A 21063-nucleotide genomic window follows, 5' to 3' on the forward strand; every position below is an offset into this window, starting at 1 on the left:
TCTTCGATGTATAGTTTCTAGCCCCATGGCAGCGTGTCTGCATAGTTATTGTCTTTCTCTTGTTTCTATCTCTCTTTCTCTTGTTACCTTGCTTGTTTGACTTTTTATACCTTTGCATTCGGATGTGGGGTTCTGGCATTTATCCTGTGGGTTGCATGTGTATGGAAATGGGGAAAGAACTGAAAATGAGCCTGAGTGTTTAATCAGGCGTGACATCCCAGTCTAAATAGTACATTAAATAATACTAAATATATTGTATACATTTGCGGGCACTATCCATGGTCATATTCAATTAATTTTTGTTACCTCAAGTCGGAAAAAAAAAGGTCGTATATAAATCACGTCATTGCCTTTCATGGGCAGTATGTAAACCAAGGTAGTAAGCAAGGAGGGTATCATACAAATTATAAAGAACACAACATATGGCAAATGTCCTTGAAACATCTTAGACAAAAAGAAACCAAGGGACATTTATTATGCCCTACCCCATCGTCGTCTCCCACCCCTTCTCAATCATGACATCCATCCAATAAACGTCGGGATCGCCGCCGTCCATCCTCTTCCACACCTCGTTGACCAACTCCAGACACACACTAATCGGCTTTGGAGGCAGCACGTGCAAGAACGAAGTCAGACGGCCGAGAACAAAGCGGCGGGTGCGCGCGACTTCGAGCGCGTGTGAGGAGATACAGGGGCCGTTCCCGTTTGCAGAGAGTGCTAGTGGGTCTAATGGCGTGGAAGGTAAGCGGAGTTCGCTGCTGGAGGCGACGAGAAGGAGGGGTTGGAGGCAGCGGGTGCGGGATTCGAGAGGGATGGTTTTCAGGCGGGAGAGAGTTGTCATGGCGAATTCGGTGAGCCAGCTATCGTAGTAGGAAGGGTCTGGGGCTGCTGGGGCGGTTGGTTGTTGTTGCGTTGTCGGGTCGGGGAGGTAGGGCTCGTTGAACCAGGAGTTGGAGTTGGTGTTGTCGAGGGAGGGGTGGAATGGGTCATGAGGCGTTGACGTTGTATGCTGTGGTTGTTGTTGTTGTTGGTGCTGCTGCTGCTGCTGGGTAGGTGAATGGTGCTGATGTTGTTGGGCCGGAAGTCGGCGTTGGAGGAGGTCGGGAAATGCACGGTATAGTTGTAGAAGGCCTGTGCAGCGATAAACCTCGGCCATGGTGAGAAGGTGCCAGACGGGGGTTTCATTATCGCCTGGAGAGACAATTTCTGCTTCTGTAGGATGGGCTAGGGAGAGAAGTCGCTCCTCGAGCTCACGGCCCTTTTCAAGTGCGGTTTGAGCTTCGGCAATGTCCGCCTGAGAGGTAAATTTACGGGCTCGAATACGTCTACGCTCTGCCCTTACGAGGCGGCCGGCTTCTTGGACGGTGTACTGGGTGTCGCGGGCGATGCCAGTCCAAGGATGGGGAACGCGCTGTAGAACAAGAGATTCGGCGGTGTTGGATGGTGTCGGGGCAGCTTGAATGACAGCAGAATCATCGGCAACAAAGGAGAGAAGCATCTCCCAGTAGACAAGAGCCTCTTCAAAAAATTGGTAATTGTTGCCACGGTTAGCTGGGTTAGCAGCCTTAGCTAAAATGGCGGTATCAAGATGCCTCCGTAGGAGGTTGAAATAGGAAATACCCAGATCTTTAGGATCATGCCAACTGGCGGTCTGGCCGAGCATGAGCAAGGCAAGGAGGGACTTATCATCCATGGATGTCTCGTTGCTAATAATCTCGATGGCCTCATTGCGCATCTTTTTCCCCATGGGACCGAACTGTGGAAAGTCGTTGACAAGGGTAGCCGCAGCCATGCTCTGCATCGTGCGGCACATAGCAAGAGACGAACCCCAAAGGCGGGATACGGTAGTACGAAAAGGGTTCATCTGGCTGTCATAGCTAGAAAACAAGGCTGCAACCTCTTTGAAGTAATATTCTATTAGAGTCCAAGATGGGTTGTTTAGGGGTTGAGGCATTGAGGTGAAATCCCGCGGCGCCGGTCGTACAGGGGAGCCACCACCAGACGGCGGAGGATACTGGCGGACAATCGACGATGGATCGAAGCCCGGGAAGCCCCTGGATTGATTCTGGAGCGCTGGGGCGGCCAGCGAAAAGAAAGCCCAAGGATCCGACCCTAGGCTTGCGGGTGAGCCGAACTCGATGGCGGATACATCAGGCGGCTGGTGATCTCCAGCAGACACTGCAGTTGTTGGTGACGCAGGACATAAATCAGCTAGCTCTGGCAGAGATCCAGGCTGCTGGAGATCCCATAGGTCATCGCACAGCGCGTTTGGGTCATCGTCTATCAGGCTATCCGGGAGAGTACTGTCATCCGGAGCCAGGGGTGACCGGGTTTGCGGATTCAGATAGTTCTCGGAATCAGTATGTGACTGGAGGCGAGAACCCTGACTGGGCTTCTTGGGCGATCTTTCGGTATGACCGTCAAATTGAATAGGGTCATTCTCTGTAGTCGACTCTATTCCGGCATCTTCCGTGGACGAGTTGTTGGTAACCCAGCGCAGCGCTTGAACGTAGCCGGGGCATTTCACGCCCAGGCGAGTACAGCGATTGCAATCGGGCTTTTCTTCCCCGCATTTTACCTGAAGAAGAAGAAGTTAGTGGGAAACTACGGTTCCAGGCCAAGCTCTATTCCGGAGACAGCTTGAAGGGGACGAACTCGCTTGCTCTTGCATCTCGCACACCCGTTTCGGGATTTCTTGACGCGGCGCATCGTGATGGTTGGGAAAAAACAACCAAATCCGGAATAAAAAGGAAGAATGAAGAGAAGAGCATGGTGACGAAGGGAGAGGAGAAGGAGGAGAGAAAGAGGAGATTTGGAGTGAGGAGAAGATCTCCAATCTGGGGTGTTGGTTGATAGGCCGGAGCGCAGTGATTGGCACGGCACGCGCTCACGGACTGAAGCTGATAGAGAAGGCTTGCAAGTTGCGGGGTCGGCCAGTGACAGATAAGACTCTTGAGTCCACTATTTTGGGCCAGATCCAGATAAGTGAACATTGGCCAGTGGCGACCGGCGGACTGTCCGTTGATCCGCGAGAGCTTGCATCGAGATGGGGGCCTGAACCGGCCTATTCCATGGTCACGAGACTTCCCCAGGTTTGACCGCGAGAGTCGCTGAGATGCCATACATCTGATGGAAGCATCATAGTTTACTGTCCTGAATACAACATGAATTTGATCGATTGTCCGATTTCTGCTGATTGTTCTATTGCTATTGTTGTTGATGCCTCAGGCCATAACGCCCCCCACTTCAACTTCACCAAAATCATCACCAAAACCTCCCTCGTTCCTCTTCCCCAATACCTCCTGAATTCGCCGGTGTAAATTGGGCGAACTTTACTATGGAAGGAAAATACGCGTCCGACCCTGAGTGGGCCTCCATACAGCCCATCCCTCTCAATGATGGCTCTGAATCCGGAGCTATGCCCCTGGCCACCATCGCCTACAGTGATGAATACCTAGAGGCAACCTCATACCTTCGTGCCGTCATGGCCGCTAATGAAATGTCTGAGAGGGCATTGAAGCTCACTGAAGATATTATCTCAATGAATCCTGCCCATTACACAGTCTGGTGAGTGACTGCTAAAAGTTTGTTCGGACTGCAGCTAAAGTTAACAGGATATATCGTGCCAAGATCGTATTTGCTTTGGAGAAAGACCTCATCGAGGAACTGGAGTGGCTGAATAGAGTATCTCTGAAATACTTAAAGAACTACCAAATCTGGTAGGCCTCATCTACCTCGATCAATATACTGTAATCACTAACTCAGGCAGGCATCATCGCCAGGTTTTGATGGCCTCGCGAGAGCACTTTCCTAGTCTGCCGCCCAAGGAGATGGATTTTCTCATGGAAATGTTCGCCCAGGACTCCAAGAACTATCACGTCTGGACCTACCGACACTGGTTGGTCCGACACTTTGGGCTGTGGGATTCCCCCCGTGAAATTGCAGATGTCAACTCTCTCCTCAACTCGGACTTAAGGAACAACTCTGCTTGGAACCACCGTTATATGCTACGGTTTGGACCCGGCAGTGAGGAACCGGACGCCGGTATGGTCCACGGCGGCGGACCTCCGGCCAAGAAAGGCCGACATGGTGTTGTGGATGAGGATATGGTTGACGAGGAATTGCAGTACGCCCAGGAGCAAATCGTACGGGCGCCAGAGAACCGAAGTCCCTGGTCGTATGCCCGGGGCGTGTTACGAGCCGCCGGTCGGCCGCTCTCAGAGTGGAAGGACTTTGCGCAGAAATTTGTCATTGACAAGCGCGATGGCCAAGGCCAGCTTGTGGATGTCGAGGTGAAAAGCAGTCATGCTGTGGAGTGGCTAGCGGATGTGTATGCGCAAGGCGGCACCGCCCCAGACGAGGCCATCCGTATGCTGAACCTGCTGAAAGACAAGTACGATCCTATTCGGAAGAACTACTGGAACTATCGCATTCAGTCGGTCGGAGGACAAGTTGCAGCTTCTGCGTGAATAAACAACCAGCAGGTTCTGGCGTTCTTTTGTATCATGTAGACATATGCAAACCAAATGAATCGCAAGCTGATGAAGATTATATAACAAGCTGTACGCCGCCAAATAATTAAAACGATATAGAGGAACGCTTCAAAAGACCAAGTCTAGTTTTCAGTCCCCCAGCCTTCCTTCAACATTGATCTCCATTCCACCGCGCCGTCAATAGTGACGTTGCTGCCACCGCAGACCACAATCACCACTCGGCTCTCAGGTCCAATATCCGGTACCAACTCCTTCAGCTTCGACTGGAAGGGCGATGACACCTTCGCACGCGAAACTTCTTCTTCCGAGTTCTCCCCAGACGACAACCGATCATCCCCGTATCCCTCATCCAGGTTTCTCTTCCGCTTCTTCGTCGCCTTGGAATCCACTCGGCTCGCATCACCAACCGCAGCTTCAACACACACTCCGCACGCCAGCTCCACAAGCACACGCTCATCATCAACAAGGCGGAGTACACCTCGTGCCGCATCCGCATCGGACAGCACCGTGCTGTGCACCTTCACTCCCTGTGGGGGATGCAAGGCATACTCCAGCGTCCTCTCCGACACACGGATCGCACCTAGTGACGTCGCCTGCGACGTGATCTTGGGCAGACTGACAAGCGACCCCTGTGCCACAGCAGCAGCAAGTGAATCCGTCCCGCGCGTCTCAACAGCAACAAAGTGTGTCGGTTTCGAATACTCTTGCTGCGTCGAAGCCTTCTTCAACTTGGCGAGTTGTTGTCGGCGACGCTCGATCCCCATAACGAGACCATTCAGTAACCCTCCACCACCAACACTGCAGATAATGGCGTCAACAGGCAGGACCATATCATCGTGGTCTCCTGTGGTATCTTCCCCGGCAACAGCAGGGACTTGTTCAACCAACTCGTCAAGGAGTGTGCTGTTTCCTTCCCAGATCGCTGGGTTGTCAAAGGGGTGCAGGGCAATCTTCACAGTTTCCCCTGCTTCCTTGTCATCGCCTTGCTTCATAATGACTTCCTTCATATACTCTCCTGCCTCGGAGAACGTCTCCCCATGCTTGATCACATCTTGAGCCCCGGCCTTTCTCAGCTTATCAACCATAAGGGTCTTAGTTGCTAGTGGAACAACAACCGTGCAGGGGAACCCTAGGGTCTTCGCCGCACAGACAGCAGCTAGCCCCGCGTTACCACCAGAGGAAGCGAAGAAATGGACTGATTTCCCGGCGTTGGCCGGGTTGTTCAGGTGTGAGAGGATCTGGGCGCCCATGGCACGGGACTTGAAGGAGCCGCTTGGTTGGGTGTTTTCAAGCTTGAGGAAGATTCGGCAGCCGGCTAGGGCAGAGAGCGTGGATGATTCGACTAAGGGCGTTTCAATCCATGGTGTTTTGTAGGCGGGTTGGTCGTGTGGTTGAGACATCGTGTCTGCGGTGGTGGTGGGGAGGCTGATGCTGCCCATCTTGATGGGTTGTTTCTAGTATTGGAGGGGTTGAAACGATGAGGGTATTAGTCTGTAGACGTTCTTTCGTTGTTTGGGATGTATAGTAAGAATAGAGATGATATGATTTTGTTGTTGCTCGGTTGTGTACTAGTATAAACCTGCAGCAAAGGTATATTGAAGTATAAGGAGGAGAATATGTAAAGAAAAACGAACAAAAGCACCGCGAAGTCAAAAAGGCAGACCCATGAACCCCATTATATTATTACATCAATGTCGAAACCCCACGAATTTGTTATACAATGAGAATTAAGCCTTCCCGATGCTATCCAGCAGTTTGCCGCGGGAAAAGGGGGTGGTTCCAAGGTTTCCCGCCCGGACAGATATCTCTCATGTAAACAGCGTTGTATCAGGGAGCCTTTTCCCGCTGATAACCTTGCGGACATAACCTAGAACATCATTGGCCTCCCACATGACGCAAATCTTGCTTGCTTTCTGTCTATGAATAGGGAATTGGGCACCCAGACCATGGTTCGCCACTCCACATGGGGGGGGGTGGTATCAGGAATTTTCACGCATAGGAAAGACAATCGCCAGCCACCTTCAGAGTGAATATCTACCATAAGGGACCTTGGAGGATTCTTAAGGCGAAGAACATCCGTCTTCTAGTAACTTGGCCCATAAGCAAATGTCGATCAGTTTAATTCTCGACTATAAGCGGTTCGAACAAGATCTTTTTCTTAATGCCCTCACCATAATCTGAGTCCGATGCATATCTCGCATCCGAGATACCCCGTCTCGAAGGATCGACTCGGAAGAGGTCGAGGGTCTCTTTAGCCTTGGTAGGCATAAAGGGCTGTAGTAAGATTCCCGTGATACGCATTGATTCGGCGACGTTGTACAGCACGCGCTGGTTCTGTTCTGGATTCTTCCACGGCTCCGAGTTGTGGAAATATTTGTTTGTCTGGAAGAGAGAAGAGGGTCAGTGAGGAGAGCTCCGCATACGACTTGCCGAGGGCAATTTGTCTCACCTGTACGATTACCGCCATGATCTCCTGTAACGCGGCGCGTGGGTTGAGTTTCTCCATATGCTCCGCTACCTTGGTGGAGAGCTCCTCCAGCATTTTCTGGTACTCCTGATCTGTACGCGTTGCGGGGGATTTACCAGTTACAGCATTGACGATATACGTCCGCAGGTTTTTCTTCGCACAGCCAATTGTGCGGTGGGCGATGTTTCCAATACCCTGCTGAAGATACTTCTTGTAATCGCGGATAATGTGGGCGTTGTCATAGTCAGCGTCAGACGCAAGGCCTCCCTGGAACGACAGAAAGAAACGCATGGTATCAACTCCGAAACGGTCGATCGCGAAAAAGGGGTTGACTACGTTTCCCGTCGACTTTGACATCTTCTCTCGGTTCATCGTCCAATGTCCGTGGACGAGGACGTTCCGAGGAATCGGAAGATCTAGGGCCATGAGGAATGCTGGCCAGTAGACACAGTGGAATCTAACTTCTGTAAGCACTGTTCGCTATCGCCCTGCAGGATTGCCTACCGAACAATGTCCTTGCCGACAACGTGGACATCTGCCGGCCACCCACCGCGGCTTCCTTCACCAGGAGGGAAAGGATATCCGGCCTTTGTCAGGTAATTGACAAGGGCATCTAGCCAAACATAAATCGTTTGCGTGCTATCGCTCGGGACCGGGATTCCCCACGTCAGCCGTTCAACTGGCCGCGAGATTGACAAATCCGACAGTCCGGAGGAGACCGATTTCACCACATCCCCCGCGTAATGCTCCGGTGTGATGAACCCCGTTTTGTACAGTTCTAATAAGCGATCTTGAAAAGCTGACAAGCGAAAATGGTAGTTCGTCTCTGAGGACCACTCGACTTCCTTCCCCGATTCGATAGAAACCTGATCCGGTCAACCTACAGTCGTGATAAAGGGTTGGAGGCTTTACCATTCTTTTCCGCCCAGTAGCAGGGTCCAAGGAGAGATGAACCTGGGACTGCGGATAGAACGTCTCGTCACTGACAGAATACCATCCCTCGTGCTTCGCGGTATATATATAACCTCGGTGTTGTAACATTTCCTGATTATCCCATGAGTACTGGTCTCGCCTCGCAGCACTGGTGACATACCCAGAAGTACTGAACGGCCTCTTTGTGCGCAGGTTCCGTCGTCCGAATAAAGTAGTTATAGTCCATATCCGCGGCCTTGGCCAGCTCCTAAATTCTGTTAATGCAAATGAACCTAGACAAAAACAAGAGTCACGTACCTTGAAAGTCTTGCAGTTCCTGTCGCAAAATGCCTGCGTATCTATACCCGCAGAGATCGCGGCCTGCTGGATCTACTCTAGGGTTAGCAGCTGGAGCCGCAGCCCTTGCCAGAAATCCACCAACCTTCATTCCATGTTCGTCCGTTCCTGTCAATAATTGTGCCTCACTGTCTCCGAGAAGTGTCCGCCATCGCTTCAGGACGTCCGCAATGACCATGGTGTACAAGTGGCCGACGTGGGGGGCTACAACAAGCACAAAGTTAGCAGCAGACCTACAGTCACTGAAATGGATAATTAAGAGCATACCGGCATTAACGTAAAAAATGGGCGTCGTGATATAGTATGGTTTTGCTGTCGAAGTTCCTTCCGGGGTGGTCGCATATCGACGGGCGGACCGTACGGCCGCGGGAGGAGTGATCTTGCAAGATGCGCATTTCCACGAAGAGCGTTGGTGATATAGCAGTTGATTTTCCCATGAGAGAGCACGGAAGCCTCCCCTCAAGTGCGCCATTGGCGAAATCGCAGTAATCTAGGGTTGTTGAGAGCTGGAGCGTGATGGGTGACTTGCGGCCGCTCGGAGGTTTTGTTTTCTCCGCGTTGGCCCAAGCTTCTTTTTTTCTTGCGCCCTTCAGCCTCCGGTTTCACCCTCTGCGCTCGCGCTTAACCATTTTATCTTCATTCACCCCGCGATATAATTGCAAACTTCCTGCAATATCTATCTCTCAGGAACATACAGCTTTCAACAACCCCGTTTGAGGTCTATCCCAATCTCAGTACCGAAACAGCCTTCAACCGTCTTACCTGAAGTCATGGCTCCTCCTAGTGATGATGTTTACGCAAAGATCTCAACAGAAGGTATGACTTGTTCGATATATATGCAGGGGAGTATCTAACATATATATCATTCTAGCGGCGAGCGAGTTCGTCCAGTCGTTCTATCCCGCTCTCCAATCAAACCGTGCTACAATCGCGTCCTTCTACGCTGCCCCTCCATGCACCATTGTATTTAACGGAAACACAGTCGCAGATGGGAATGCAGTCCAAGAAATATTCGTTAACCAAATGCCGCTAGCACATTATGAAGTTCAGTCATTCGATTGCCAAATAATCAACAAGCAGTATCCTACAAATGCAACAGGAAGACAACCGGATCCTAGGAAAGATATCTCGATCTTGGTGATTGTCAGTGGATACGTCCGGTATGGAGAGTCGCGCGACCTCCCCCAGCGCGGCTTCAGCGAGAGTTTTGTCATTGTCCCAAATCCTTCCACCGATGGGCCAAAGGGAAAGCGCAGACGAGATTGGCTTATCCAGACCCAGAACTTCCGTCTCGTTGTTTGATTTTATGCTGGTGTTTACAATGGGAATGGCCTATGTTATTGGACAAAGAAGGTTTTGGAGAATAAAAGATACCACTGGTTCCTAGGGGATACAGACTGGGGAATCATGCAACATGCTTGGAAAGTGACGGAAACAAAAAGACGGACGAAGATAACGAAACATGATTAACGACGTGCCATTATACCACACACTGGTTCATCAACCCTTCCACACTCTTATCGCAAATTACTTAGATGACTCCGGCGGGTGCCGGACATTTGCTCGGATTCGTTCAAGAAGCTCTTCTCGTGTTGCCTTGTGATCAGGCATCAGACCTCGCTGCTAGCTGTCAGAATGTATGCGCTATTTGGATTGGGTTACCATACAGCACGGAGCCATCGCCGCATTTCCTCAAGTGTCCAATTTGCGGGGTCTTTTCAAGGGTTAGCCTTATTTGGTGGTGTATAGGCGCAGACACTCGCCTCCTTTTGGATCAGATTCGGCAGGAAATATCTCATTGCCCCAAATCGCCCATGCTGCCGCTGCAGTGACCATACCTGCAAAACCTGGTGGCTGTTAGTGGACGGACTGCACCCGCACCAGTTGGCCGAAGCATACCTAGAAAGAGGTTCTATATGTTCTGTTATTAGTATTTGTTACAGTGATGAAAGTCTACATAGAATACGCACCTTGGAATGCATTGCACGATCCAGCGGCGTAGGCATTTTCAAATACTTCCAAATATAACCTTCTTGTGTGTTGCAAGTGTAGAGAATGCAAACTAGGAATGCGTCAGGACACCTGGTATGTATTCAATCAGACCGTCCTATAGGATGGAACGATCAAGCCCGTGACGCTGCTACCGAGCCGCCGCACCGCCACACGCTAACGCCACCGGAAAACCTGATCACGTGTTGCCCCGGGAAATGCATAGCCTGCATAAAGCTGTACTGAGTAATTATGTCTCCAACCTTACCAGAACACTAAGGGCTTCGTCATTCCAGCCCTAGCCCGATTGGGAAGATCCCACACAACGGGCCCAGCTGTCGGGGCTCTCGGACTTCGAGACCGCGATTGAGCTTGCTTCCTTTCCTATCCAAAGACTCTTGACGATTATCCCACCTACGTCGCCAATCACCTCTGCCCACCATGCCTCGCGAAGTCTCCGACATCAAGCAGTTCATTGAGATCTGCCGCCGCAAGGATGCGTCCTGTACGTTTACCCCGAACCTTCGAGCTCGAGCTTTCTCCAGCTTGCACGGCGGACCACCCGACCTCGGAGAGATGGGAGGGATGAATTGAAGGCTAACCAGGGATGATTCGTTAGCTGCCCGCATCAAGCGCAACCGCCAGGCCCAGCAGATCAAGTTCAAGGTCCGCTGCCAGCGCTTCGTCTACTCCCTCGTTCTGAAGGACACCGACAAGGCCGACAAGCTCAAGCAGAGCCTGCCCCCAGGTGCGTCATTGCCATCCACCCACCGCTTCCCCGCCCGACATGTCCTGCAGGATATATGAGTTATGCCGTGTAGCGTGGTCGGAGAATGGTGGAATGCAGAGCAGCACATGAATAATTGGAAGAGTACATACTGACATGTGTCATTTCTACAGCTCTCAAGGTTGTCGACGTGTCCAAGGGTGACCAGAAGAAGGCTCTGTAAGCGCGTCATTTACGGATGAACGGAAGATGGAGTCGTCTCGAGAACGGTTCATGGGATATTCCCGGAGCGTGATTACCCGTCGACCGTCTTGAGGATATCAATATTGCATGGGGATGGATACTTTTGTGGGCCGGCACCGGAATCGCCAATATCCGCCTTAGCATTGGAGGATTGAACGTTCTGGCATCTAGCTCAGTAGGTGTGTGCCGAAAGACGGCAGATATACAGCTGTGCTGGATGACCTGCATATTCCGACTTCTTTTACGGGACTGGCTTGGTCGGGGCTTTTCCTGTCTATACAATAATGAAGAGGCAAAAATAAAAACATTGGAAAACATCCGAACGGGGCTCTCGGCATCGCAATATTCTGCGCAGTTGCAACTGCCTGCCCGTTGTGTTTGCTAGACATGTCCCCTTTTGGTGCCGCCAAATTGTAGAGTCGTAGAAACGAAGCTGTACACTCGGACCAGGATGCTGGATAAATCGGAATACGACTATTAACATGCAGATTGTCAAACGCGAGACCTGAAACTAACCCGGAAGAATTAGGCTGTTTGTCCGCCTTGGCTTGATGTTTCGACGTCTCATCCATCGACTCCTCCCAATTTCAACTGCCGATCACTTTCCTTGCTCTTCAGCAACACCGGCTTGCAGAGTCAGTCGACCCTCCGTGGGCTGCGGAAAGGATGGCTTGATGACTCGAACATGAAAGTCATGGATATTCCTGGATATTCCGCCTCGCTTCCAACCCATCATCCATGAACGGCCAGCCTGCCAGGGACGACTGCAGCCCGATATCTTCTCCGCAGTATCACCCAATGCCCCTGTCCATCTTCTGCAGCCTAAACCGGGGAGAAGCCGGGAAAATGCAGTAGACAAGACTTGCAAAATCAACAGAGGGGCTCAGCACGTCAGTGCCTGCATCCTCAAATCACCAAAGCCGCTATTCTAGAACCGCACATCATTTCTATTCATGTCACGGCATGGCGCTGTCATGGAACAAGCTCCGTCTCCATCGCCTGTCTGGGATATTATGGACCCGTTTCAAGGAAGAGGGTCAGCCTGCTTCTCGCCCTGGGCTTTCGCTTCCAGTTGGCCAGCCCAGCGCTCTCGGTCCGTAAAACCGGCAGCCCTGGGGGATCGTCGCTCATACATAGATTGCTTTTGGCGCTGACCTTGTTTATTCACGGCTCCAAGAGCATCACCCTGGTACCCACTCCTAGTCAGGTATACTACGGTTTGTGGAGCGTGGCTTAGGACTCACAACTGGCCAAGAGATTGGGGTCAGATATACGGTGAACGCTGTGGATGGTGCTGGAAAGACATTTTGCAGGGGGAAATTATGAAACAGGCTATGTTGTCTAATGGCCCAGACCTCGAGACTACTTTCTATGGACTTCTGTCTTGTGTGTTTCCTGTCCGATCAGAGAACGGAAATGTCATGTTAGGTGACATCGAGATAGTAGCGACAGGGGCGCATCGGTTCTTTCCATGGAGGAGCGGTCTTGAGGTTGGCTGTCTCGAACCTAAACATATTGCGCCCCCGCTGGCCACTGTCAGAAGCGGATCTGGTGATATCTCCACCCCTGCAGGGGTGTCTCCGGCTAATCTCGACGCCTCGCTTGCTGTCAGTCTGTGACGGCTGAGGCACGGGCTCCTTGCAATTTAGGGCAGTATGGATACTCTCGGCTGTTCCGTATTAAGTACGGACAGGAGGTAGTCCTTGCCAGATTGCTATATAAGGCTGGCGATGATCTCCCTTGTTGTCGGCATCCAGCTTCCTCTATATTATCTACTTTCTAAGCCTCTGGCAGGTATTGTCTGAATTTCGGATTTGATATCCTTGCACATCAACCATGGCCATGTCCAAGATCGCCACTATTGCCGGGCTTCTCGCCTCTGCTAGCCTTGTTGCTGGTCACGGCTATGTCACAGGGATGACCATCGATGGAGAGAAGTGCGTTTCCTTCCCTCATCCCAATCAATGTGGCGTTAACTAACGTTATCCCAGGTACGGTGGATGGCTCGCCGATAGCTACTACTACGAGGACAGCCCACCAGACAACTACGGCTGGTCGACCACCGTCACTGACAACGGCTTCGTCTCTCCCGACTCCTTCGGCACCGACGACATCATCTGCCACAAGGGTGCTACGCCTGGTGCCCTTTCCGCCCCCGTAAAGGCTGGTGGCACCATCGACGTTACCTGGAACACCTGGCCCGAGAGTCACAAGGGACCCGTAAGCCTTTCTTTTTTGCAGATTATTTCAGTGACCAAAAGACTAACGCGATTTCATCTTAGATCATCAACTACCTCGCCAAGTGCGGCGGTGACTGCTCCGCCGCCGACAAGACCTCCCTCGAATGGGTCAAGATCCAAGCCGACGCGATTGTCGACGCCTCAACCAATACCTGGACCACGGACGAGCTCATCGAGAACGACTTCACAACGACCGTCACAATCCCCGCCTCCATTGCCCCCGGCAACTACGTGCTCCGCCACGAGATCATCGCCCTCCACTCCGCTAGCCAGGAGAACGGCGCCCAGAGCTACCCCCAGTGCCTTAACCTTGTTGTCAGTGGTGACGGCTCTGACAGCCCCTCTGGTACCGTTGGTACCAGCCTCTACAAGGCTGACGACGAGGGCATTGTCTTTGACATCTACTCGAACCCTACCTCTTACCCTTTCCCTGGTCCTGAGCTTTACAGCGGAAGCTCGTAGAGGGAGATGGCCTGGCAGTTGTAATTTAGGGTTGGCAGTTGGGATGATGCTTTGTTGTATTTCCTGTCGGTGGAAGTTAAACAAGTTGTACTAAGTCTGCATCAATTCAAAGCAGTTGTCGCTTATCAACATCGACGTTCGTCTATTTACTTCGATATATATATTCATTGTAATCAATTCACATTTAGCATGTGCTGCTTTGTTATTGGCCAATTGGCCCCGGACTAGCGTCAACTGTGTCGCGTGTAGGTGTGGATGTATATATAACGCCGCCGCACTTACTGTTTGTCTTGTCGAACATCATCTATAGGGTGTACGAAGAACCGTAAAACGCAAGAATTCGGGGATAATTACTTTTAGAGCCCTTTAGTGGTTTCACCCATGGTAATGGTTCCCCGAGGCAGATCTAAGTAACCCCCGGGCCATAGATAGTTTATTCCAATGTTAATCGCTCCTTCCTGCCTAAGGGAACCGCCATACCGGCCTAGTGTGGCCATACCTATTCTACATGTACATTATAAGGAAGGTGGGAGGGAGATGAGTGGACGCTGATCGCTCCTTCCTATCTTGCCAGGCAAGTCTCCCCTTCCTGACAGCGTAACATGCAAGGCATAGCTATCCAAAGGAAAGTGCCACCGACAGCCTAGAGGAGACTACATTGATTGCGCTTTTCTTGCGCGATTTAAGGTCGTCATATCAAGCCGGGCCAGTTCCGGTGTATCGGTGACCCCCCTGGTGGATTAGGCACATGGGAATAACATAGTGGAGGCGTTCGGGCTCCACCATGCAGTTCGCAACTATGGAAACGCCCTGTTACCCTCCTCCAGACCTTGGAACCAAATGTTCTAATGCCATAGAGCGCTGTACACGACGATCCATTCAGATTCTCCACGTTGCGCACGGGCGACAGAGAGTAAGAATGAACCCAACTATGACCAGAGCCAGAGCCGGTTAACCGTCCATCTGTGCCGGAAATCGTTTGTTATTTGTTGCCATAGAGTCAACGCTGGCGTCTAGAGAATTCTTGTGCAGCTGCTCGCCCATATTCTCCAATCAAGACTTCCCCCAGTCTCCGAGATGTCGCGATCCATGCACGAAAGCACAGTTCATAGATTGCTTGGGCATCAACGAGGGTATAGGGCTTCCAGACTCGAATGAGGCTCAATCGTGCTGCCAGTGTCTATATGAAGCGTGCAGACGTGGAGGTGGTTGCCATGAAAATCGGACACCTAGGTACTGAAAACCTATATACGCCTCATTGCGTGGACTTGTCTTTGAACTCACTGCCCCTTTTTTTTTTTACCTTTCTAGACTCTGAAGACCAGCGTCGACATGAAGGAGCAAATTATTAATATTCGTTATATCGATAAGGGGAAGCTCGTTGCGATTCTGAGGGGTCGGTTCCCAGCGCCAAATGAGTTTCAAATCTCTGTAAGTCCAGAAAGCCTTGCCCAACTACGTACATCTCCTCCAGTGTCAACTGCCAGTGAGGCTTGAGGCGCCAGAACCACCTCGTCCGAGGCTGTGTCACACCGAAAAAAGTGATTGGACGTGCGCTGCAAGGCTGTGGTTCTTTCCTTGCAGCTCTTTTCTCCTTTACACCCTCCTTCGGCGCCCACTAGTGAAAATAGCCCCGGGCTAATGCAATACTTGGACGGCAGACCAGGTGCGGCGAGTACTACCTGACGTTGCCATCGCTCCTGACTCCGGTGAGTCTGCCTGCTTGCTGTCAGATTACGAACATTTGTTCCATCTTGCTTTCGCAGCCCTACTTGCCCTGCGATGGGCGCAGTTTGCCCAGTATACCCAAATTTGGCTGCTTTCTAACCGACCCTACAGGAGGAAATCAACGCCTGCCGCCTAAAGTAAACTGCATGGCACCCGCATCGCCGCCCATCATCCATCATTCTGGGAAGGCTGGGATCTTCTCCCTTGACCAATGATTGCAGTCGAGGCTTACTGGGTGTACGCTCAAGTGGGATGGTGCGCTCCAGCTCGGGGCGCACGAGGCGCGCTATTTAAATAAAGGGTGCTGGCGCGCCCGTTTGCCCGTGCTCTCTTTGCTTTGGAAACTCTTGTATTTATCCTCTTACAACTGGAACCCACTCGATTCACATACTATCTAGAACCTTGTCACATACGTATCCACAGTCGTTTCTTCGCACAGATTCCTAGATGGCTCTTGCAACCCGTTTCCCCTCCAACCCAATTCCCCATCGCTCAAAGGGCAAGTATATGGATCCGAGGCAGTTGGTGTCTTTGCTTCGCAGGCAGTATGGGGATTCAAATTTCAGCGTTGATGTAAGAACCTACGTCCGTATCTTAATTATTGCACCGACAGTTCTTGACTTGTGTTGCAATAGTTGCAACGCGACCAATATATAATACGAATCAATGAAGGGAAATCCCCTGGAGGCCTTCGTCTGACTGAAGTTCGTGTTCGAATCTTCCGCCAGAACTCCTTTTTCGTCTAACGCAGATGTAGGAGCAAATCGACAAATGTCGCCGGTAATCTATAACGTGTTATGCAACAAATTCCTAGCTAGGACGACTGGAGCTGGAGGGCGCCAGGCTTAAGTGGGAGAAAACGACACCATAGGGAATTTCGGGCTATTCATATATATCGCATCTTTCGTTCTACATAGTACTCTCAGGTTTTTGTTTCTTCACCCTGCATACTTTTTTGTTGGGCCTTATTGGCTTATTTCAGGCCTCAAGAACCCTCACGGCCTTTTTGAGTCATATCCCACCGTAGAGCGGCGCCATCCCGAGCAGGACGGTTTATCGTGGGCTATGCTCCCTGCTGTGCACCGCGATATCTAGCGCTGGTAGTGTTTTGACGCGCCACTGGCATTCAGGGTCCACATTGATCGTGGAGGGGCATAAACGACTTGCGTCAGACGAATCCAAAGCACAAGTACTTGTCATTATTAGCTGCCCCGCATGATTGATGCCTATGTGCTGGCACCAGTAGCTGGCCCAAGAGGCTCTCCAATTCACACTTTTTTCATACGAGCCTTCAAGGGAAAAAAGCCCTAGGCTGACAGCAGATATTCCAGTCTTGACAGACGTTGAGTATAAGTAGATGAAACATTCCTCTTATGAATATCCAGCAGAACCAATCTGGGCTTGAAATATACAAACAATCAAACCTTTAGCCTATTCACTCTGTAACCAATGGATCGATATATACTCGAGCGAGCGAATTCTCGCTCAGCACAAACGTTCAGAGCAAATCCAAGCGTGCCACAGCTACAGCTGCAAGTCATTGGCAGAGCTGATGAGGGCGACGGATGTGGGAGGCCCATTTCTCAAGAGCAGATGCAAATAAATCAACTGGGGGAGCTAAATGGAGCACTGCAGCGGAAAACAAGAGAGTGTATGCGGATATATACTATTCGGCATTCTCGGTCGTGGTCAACGCTGGACATATCCCGCGAGCTTCTCGATCACCTAATAGCCAGCCACCAGGTCTTCACTGAGCTATGGAGGGTCCTTCTAACTTTTGGACTGAAGGAGCGTGAGAACGAGTATGGATTTCCAATACCGCAAGTGAGAGATTTAGGTTTGGATTCCATCGTCATTCAAGGTAGGCATTACATTCTAAACTGACAGAATGTACCAGAGTTGGCCTATGTTCTTCGACGGGTCGAGCCGAACGGGAGGCCCTCGCCCCACTTTCCCTGGTCTATTCGCCAAACGGGTGTATATCATAAATTGGTACAGAAGCAAGAGAGATGTCAAGATACCAGTTCTGTTTTCCTGCTGATAGCGCCATCTCCCGCAGCTGAGAGCCAAGCAGTCCAGAGCTTGCACGGAAGGGCACTATCTAGTCTAGACACTGCCTTCTCAGTTCATAGATGGTTTGTGGCCGAAAGCATGGCAGGGTGGATGGATTACATGTGCTGGCTGGAAGATCAGCTGAAGATAATGGTATGAACCTTAGAACCTTGACCAGTACCGTGGAATTTTGCACTAACCTGGTATTCACTGTGCTATAGTCGGCTCGCATAATGCCGGGACCAATACTCGATGCAGTCGGGACCAGGCCTATAGCAAATCACCTGGAGAACGGCATGTATGAACTGAAACAGCTTGAGGATAAGATAATGGATCTACTTGTGATTCTGCCTACCAAGGTACAGACCATTCATTGTGTGGCGAAAAGATATCAAGAACTCTGCTCGAGATTCTGCGTCCCGCCAGGTGCTTGTGCTTGTCCCAAAGGAATCCAAGAATTTGAAGAATACTCCGTGGAGGCGCTGAATTATCAAAAGCGAGCGAAGGTGTTGCAGACCCGTGTACAGTCGACCCTGAGACTAGTAAGCTGTTAACAATTACCCTTTGCTACTGAGGTCATTGCTAACACTTGTCCAGCTGTCTGACCTTGTCGAGTACGAGGAGCTGCGCACCTTGAAACAGCTAGGAGCAGCATCACACCAAGAAAGCAGAACCATCAAAGATCTTATGGTATGGACGCCGCCCGCTACTCACACGTACTACTCGTACACTAACCATGTTCAACTCGACCAAACATGCTAGCAACAACCGGGGTGCCAGGGCGATGGAACAGGTGGCCATCATCGGGCTAGTATTCATTCCCCTAACACTGGTGGAGGTAGGGATCGTCGGCGCCCTGCATCTCCCTGAACGACCAGGTTAACCAGAACCTAGAATTTCTTTTCAACGGTGTTTGTCAAGGATGACGACGGAGGAATGCAGGTGTCGAAAAACGCCTGGAGCATGGCGGCGGTGGCTGTGCCGTTGACACTCTTTGTGTTTGCAATTTGGCAACTCTGGCTGCGATTCGAACTGCAGCTTCAACCAACAGCTCTTGGGGGAGCCTTGCGGAGCATGTTCAGACGCAGGCGAGCGAAAGAGGAGGATGCAGTTTGACCGCTGACAGTAGTTGGTTGCGAGTCTGGGCGAACTCCGCTGGGGTGACTGGGTTTATCGACGGTACCGGCAGTGTTAGTGATCTTGATCGTCTCCTGCTCGTCTCTCTCTTGCATTCCGTCACATGGGGCCCCCACGCTGGGCCTTACAGAAGTACGAACCATCCTGCGTGTTGCGTTTGCCCGGCGCCTCCTGTGGCGGCTCTTGGTCTCGATAGTTCTTTCTTTCTCTCTCAAAGCTGCACTGTGCCTCTGTCTCTGGACCTCTCCAATTTATACCCTGTACTGCCGTTCGTTCTGCACATCATGTGCAGCCCCTGCTATCTCTGGGAGACTCAACTAGCCAGCATACCTTCGCTAACGTCATGAACTTCCTGCTTGATCTACTTGATTGTCTAGTGCGACTCATCCGATGGTTATTCGGGCTTTTCGGAGCGTCGCACTCTGAGAATGTTCCCCAGCCAGACCCTCCATCTTCCCCATCTTCTAGCAGCCCCCCGCTGCTTCGAGAGAAATCGTCCTTTATTTTGACACCAGACACGGATGATCGCTCGTGCACCGCACTGCAAAATCTTCAACAGGGTCTCAAAAGATACCGTCTAGAGTCCTGCGTCGATCGGCACTTGGAATTTGTCGCTGGACCTATCGTGCAACGGTTGGTTGAAGACAACATCAAAGCCATCCTCGATGAGGGATCGCTCGGAGACGTTGAACACATCTCTTCACATTGCCAACTAATTTCTAAGCATGCGACAAGGCTATTCGCAATATTTGTGGAGCTGAAGCGAGAGGAATACATCATACCACTGCTTAAGGACGGAATACAGGATGATAACCTTCCATTTCAGAGGGTCCAAACATCTGCTCAACATACAATGGTCCTTGTCACTCGACAGGGTAGAAATGTACATGCACTGAAGGATTGGGACAACGAAGCTATCAAGAATTTGGAAAAGAAACAGTACCGCGTCTTGAGTCCTATATTTCGACGGGGCGAGCATTATGAGCTTGACGACTTACATATACTGCCATTTCTCGACCATGAGGCTGACCATGAGGGTAAGGCATCTGCAGCTGGGGGTTATGGCGAGGTTTTCCGAGCTTGCATTCATCCAGACAACCATGAGCTCGAACACTCCTCCGTCCGTCCACGTCGCGTGAGTCCACTATCAATGCTTCTTTTGCTGGAACGGTGATTAACTTTGTGCATTATATTCTAGGGCCTTTTTGTAGCCGTCAAGCTTTTGTTCCATAATGACGACTTCCAGCCCGAACGGAATGTTTATCGGGCCCTGGGCCATTTAAGTCATGACCATCTGATTGATCTGCTGTTTACTTACAAGAGAAAGGATCGTTATCACCTAGTATTCCCATGGGCTGATGGAAGCTTGAAGGACTACTGGGAGAAATACCCAAAGCCGGCGTTTACTCATCAAAATCTTATCTGGTCCGTGGAGCAAATGAAAGGCATTGCCAGTGGATTGGCCTACTTTCATGAGTTTACAAACCCAGAGCATGGGCAGACCCGATTTGGGCGCCACGGCGATATAAAGGCCCAGAACATACTCTGGTTTCGCCACGCAAATATTCTGAAAATAGCGGATCTAGGCCTAGCTAGCGTTCATGGCATAGACTCTAGGTCCAACGTGCCCCCAAGCACAGTTGTTGCCTCCCCTACATATTCCCCTCCGGAACTCCGGCGAAAGCACCCAGTCTCTCGCAAATGGGATATTTGGAGCCTTGGATGTCTATACCTGGAGTTCGTAACATACCTGGTTCTTGGAAACGCTGCCATTGTTGAGTTTTCCAGCCAGCGAAAAGGGCGCACCGATATGCCAGAAATGACCTCTGATGTCTTTTACTCGGAAGACGCTCAAGAGGTGAATCCAGGTGTTATTTCCTGGGTTGCCCATTTAAGAAACAGTCAACAGTGCTCCAGAGCAATGCACGACATCTTGAACCTCGTTATGGATGAGATGCTTGTGGTCGATCCCGATGCCCGAAGCGACTCAGGGCAAATATTCATGAAGATGAAGGAGCTAATAAAGAACGCCAAGGAAGAAAAGAAATATCTCCTTAAATCTGAGCCCCTGGCTCTCAGGCACTCGAGAAGGCCCCCTCGCATCTTTGGATCTCTCATACAACCTCAGCCTCTGAGCACAGCCCCGAGGAGTCGTACTTGGGGCCTCTGAGCTATCATCCTAGACGCGAGGTACTTACCCAGTCGAGATTCCCAACCACTATTCATATCTAGCTAACAATCTCGCACCCACTGTAA

General features: G+C 51.0%; 12 protein-coding genes across 12 annotated transcripts; 8 read left to right on the plus strand and 4 right to left on the minus strand.

Annotated features, from left to right (window-relative positions):
• Positions 1-481: 481 nt before the first annotated feature.
• ASPSYDRAFT_149775 (uncharacterized protein) lies at positions 482-2709 on the minus strand (the record flags this gene model as incomplete). The annotated part of the gene is made up of 2 exons (XM_040841944.1): positions 482-2578; positions 2656-2709. 2 exons carry the CDS (start codon positions 2707-2709, stop codon positions 482-484), a joined length of 2151 nt encoding a protein of 716 aa, XP_040703730.1.
• Positions 2710-3337: 628 nt separating this feature from the next.
• ramB (bifunctional protein farnesyltransferase/protein geranylgeranyltransferase) lies at positions 3338-4469 on the plus strand (the record flags this gene model as incomplete). The annotated part of the gene is made up of 3 exons (XM_040843790.1): positions 3338-3567; positions 3615-3719; positions 3770-4469. The coding sequence occupies 3 exons, from the start codon at positions 3338-3340 to the stop codon at positions 4467-4469; spliced, it is 1035 nt and encodes a 344-aa protein (XP_040703731.1).
• Positions 4470-4615: 146 nt separating this feature from the next.
• Positions 4616-5932, minus strand: ASPSYDRAFT_88820 (putative L-serine dehydratase; the record flags this gene model as incomplete). The annotated part of the gene is made up of 1 exon (XM_040852067.1): positions 4616-5932. One exon carries the CDS (start codon positions 5930-5932, stop codon positions 4616-4618), a length of 1317 nt encoding a protein of 438 aa, XP_040703732.1.
• Positions 5933-6611: 679 nt separating this feature from the next.
• ASPSYDRAFT_150519 (methionine--tRNA ligase MSM1) lies at positions 6612-8701 on the minus strand (the record flags this gene model as incomplete). The annotated part of the gene is made up of 8 exons (XM_040842010.1): positions 6612-6875; positions 6943-7440; positions 7470-7826; positions 7873-8004; positions 8054-8140; positions 8191-8262; positions 8315-8433; positions 8497-8701. The coding sequence occupies 8 exons, from the start codon at positions 8699-8701 to the stop codon at positions 6612-6614; spliced, it is 1734 nt and encodes a 577-aa protein (XP_040703733.1).
• Positions 8702-8999: 298 nt separating this feature from the next.
• ASPSYDRAFT_150004 (putative nuclear transport factor 2 domain protein) lies at positions 9000-9531 on the plus strand (the record flags this gene model as incomplete). Its single annotated transcript, XM_040841968.1, has 2 exons — positions 9000-9045; positions 9101-9531. The coding sequence occupies 2 exons, from the start codon at positions 9000-9002 to the stop codon at positions 9529-9531; spliced, it is 477 nt and encodes a 158-aa protein (XP_040703734.1).
• A 112-nt stretch (positions 9532-9643) lies between these two features.
• ASPSYDRAFT_912800 (Ish1 domain-containing protein) lies at positions 9644-10370 on the minus strand. Its single transcript, XM_040852461.1, has 5 exons — positions 10200-10370; positions 10129-10141; positions 9993-10076; positions 9897-9943; positions 9644-9849 (listed from the first exon to the last, which is right to left on the minus strand). The coding sequence occupies exons 1-5, from the start codon at positions 10233-10235 to the stop codon at positions 9757-9759; spliced, it is 273 nt and encodes a 90-aa protein (XP_040703735.1). The 5' UTR covers positions 10236-10370; the 3' UTR covers positions 9644-9756.
• Positions 10371-10659: 289 nt separating this feature from the next.
• On the plus strand, positions 10660-11168 carry ASPSYDRAFT_57434 (60S ribosomal protein eL38; the record flags this gene model as incomplete). Its single annotated transcript, XM_040849368.1, has 3 exons — positions 10660-10723; positions 10838-10966; positions 11119-11168. The coding sequence occupies 3 exons, from the start codon at positions 10660-10662 to the stop codon at positions 11166-11168; spliced, it is 243 nt and encodes an 80-aa protein (XP_040703736.1).
• A 783-nt stretch (positions 11169-11951) lies between these two features.
• ASPSYDRAFT_912579 (uncharacterized protein) lies at positions 11952-12916 on the plus strand. The gene is made up of 2 exons (XM_040852455.1): positions 11952-12281; positions 12366-12916. The coding sequence occupies exons 1-2, from the start codon at positions 12142-12144 to the stop codon at positions 12805-12807; spliced, it is 582 nt and encodes a 193-aa protein (XP_040703737.1). The 5' UTR covers positions 11952-12141; the 3' UTR covers positions 12808-12916.
• ASPSYDRAFT_912403 (lytic polysaccharide monooxygenase auxiliary activity family 9 protein) lies at positions 12917-14282 on the plus strand. The gene is made up of 3 exons (XM_040852452.1): positions 12917-13125; positions 13180-13408; positions 13471-14282. The coding sequence occupies exons 1-3, from the start codon at positions 13025-13027 to the stop codon at positions 13888-13890; spliced, it is 750 nt and encodes a 249-aa protein (XP_040703738.1). The 5' UTR covers positions 12917-13024; the 3' UTR covers positions 13891-14282.
• Positions 14283-15121: 839 nt separating this feature from the next.
• On the plus strand, positions 15122-15746 carry ASPSYDRAFT_44335 (uncharacterized protein). The gene is made up of 2 exons (XM_040846830.1): positions 15122-15599; positions 15730-15746. The coding sequence occupies exon 1, from the start codon at positions 15223-15225 to the stop codon at positions 15385-15387; it is 165 nt and encodes a 54-aa protein (XP_040703739.1). The 5' UTR covers positions 15122-15222; the 3' UTR covers positions 15388-15599; positions 15730-15746.
• A 1783-nt stretch (positions 15747-17529) lies between these two features.
• ASPSYDRAFT_148714 (uncharacterized protein) lies at positions 17530-18786 on the plus strand (the record flags this gene model as incomplete). The annotated part of the gene is made up of 5 exons (XM_040841832.1): positions 17530-17823; positions 17892-18212; positions 18268-18360; positions 18464-18508; positions 18565-18786. Coding segments are annotated over 5 exons (975 nt in total), but the record flags the coding sequence as incomplete, so codon positions are not given.
• Positions 18787-19150: 364 nt separating this feature from the next.
• ASPSYDRAFT_88827 (uncharacterized protein) lies at positions 19151-20977 on the plus strand (the record flags this gene model as incomplete). The annotated part of the gene is made up of 2 exons (XM_040852068.1): positions 19151-19942; positions 20006-20977. The coding sequence occupies 2 exons, from the start codon at positions 19151-19153 to the stop codon at positions 20975-20977; spliced, it is 1764 nt and encodes a 587-aa protein (XP_040703741.1).
• Between the last annotated feature and the right edge of the window lie 86 nt (positions 20978-21063).

This window comes from Aspergillus sydowii, assembly GCF_001890705.1.
Source record: "Aspergillus sydowii CBS 593.65 unplaced genomic scaffold ASPSYscaffold_4, whole genome shotgun sequence".
NCBI lineage: Eukaryota > Fungi > Ascomycota > Eurotiomycetes > Eurotiales > Aspergillaceae > Aspergillus > Aspergillus sydowii.

What these genes read in the sequence shown, in the direction of transcription:
- ASPSYDRAFT_912800 (XM_040852461.1), bottom strand. Translation starts at nt 10,235, where the DNA reads ATGCCTACGCCGCTGGATCGTGCAATGCATTCCAAG. An exon ending in CGAATCTGATCCAAAAGGAG is followed by an intron (nt 9,944 to 9,992) that starts GCGAGTGTCTGC and finishes ACCCTTGAAAAG; the next exon opens with ACCCCGCAAATTGGACACTT. An exon ending in TGCGGCGATGGCTCCGTGCT is followed by an intron (nt 9,850 to 9,896) that starts GTATGGTAACCC and finishes GACAGCTAGCAG; the next exon opens with CGAGGTCTGATGCCTGATCA.
- ASPSYDRAFT_912403 (XM_040852452.1), top strand. Translation starts at nt 13,025, where the DNA reads ATGGCCATGTCCAAGATCGCCACTATTGCCGGGCTTCTCGCCTCTGCT. An exon ending in ATGACCATCGATGGAGAGAA is followed by an intron (nt 13,126 to 13,179) that starts GTGCGTTTCCTT and finishes ACGTTATCCCAG; the next exon opens with GTACGGTGGATGGCTCGCCG. An exon ending in CCGAGAGTCACAAGGGACCC is followed by an intron (nt 13,409 to 13,470) that starts GTAAGCCTTTCT and finishes ATTTCATCTTAG; the next exon opens with ATCATCAACTACCTCGCCAA.
- ASPSYDRAFT_44335 (XM_040846830.1), top strand. Translation starts at nt 15,223, where the DNA reads ATGAAGGAGCAAATTATTAATATTCGTTATATCGATAAGGGGAAGCTC.
- ASPSYDRAFT_912579 (XM_040852455.1), top strand. Translation starts at nt 12,142, where the DNA reads ATGTCACGGCATGGCGCTGTCATGGAACAAGCTCCGTCTCCATCGCCT. An exon ending in TGGCCAGCCCAGCGCTCTCG is followed by an intron (nt 12,282 to 12,365) that starts GTCCGTAAAACC and finishes CACGGCTCCAAG; the next exon opens with AGCATCACCCTGGTACCCAC.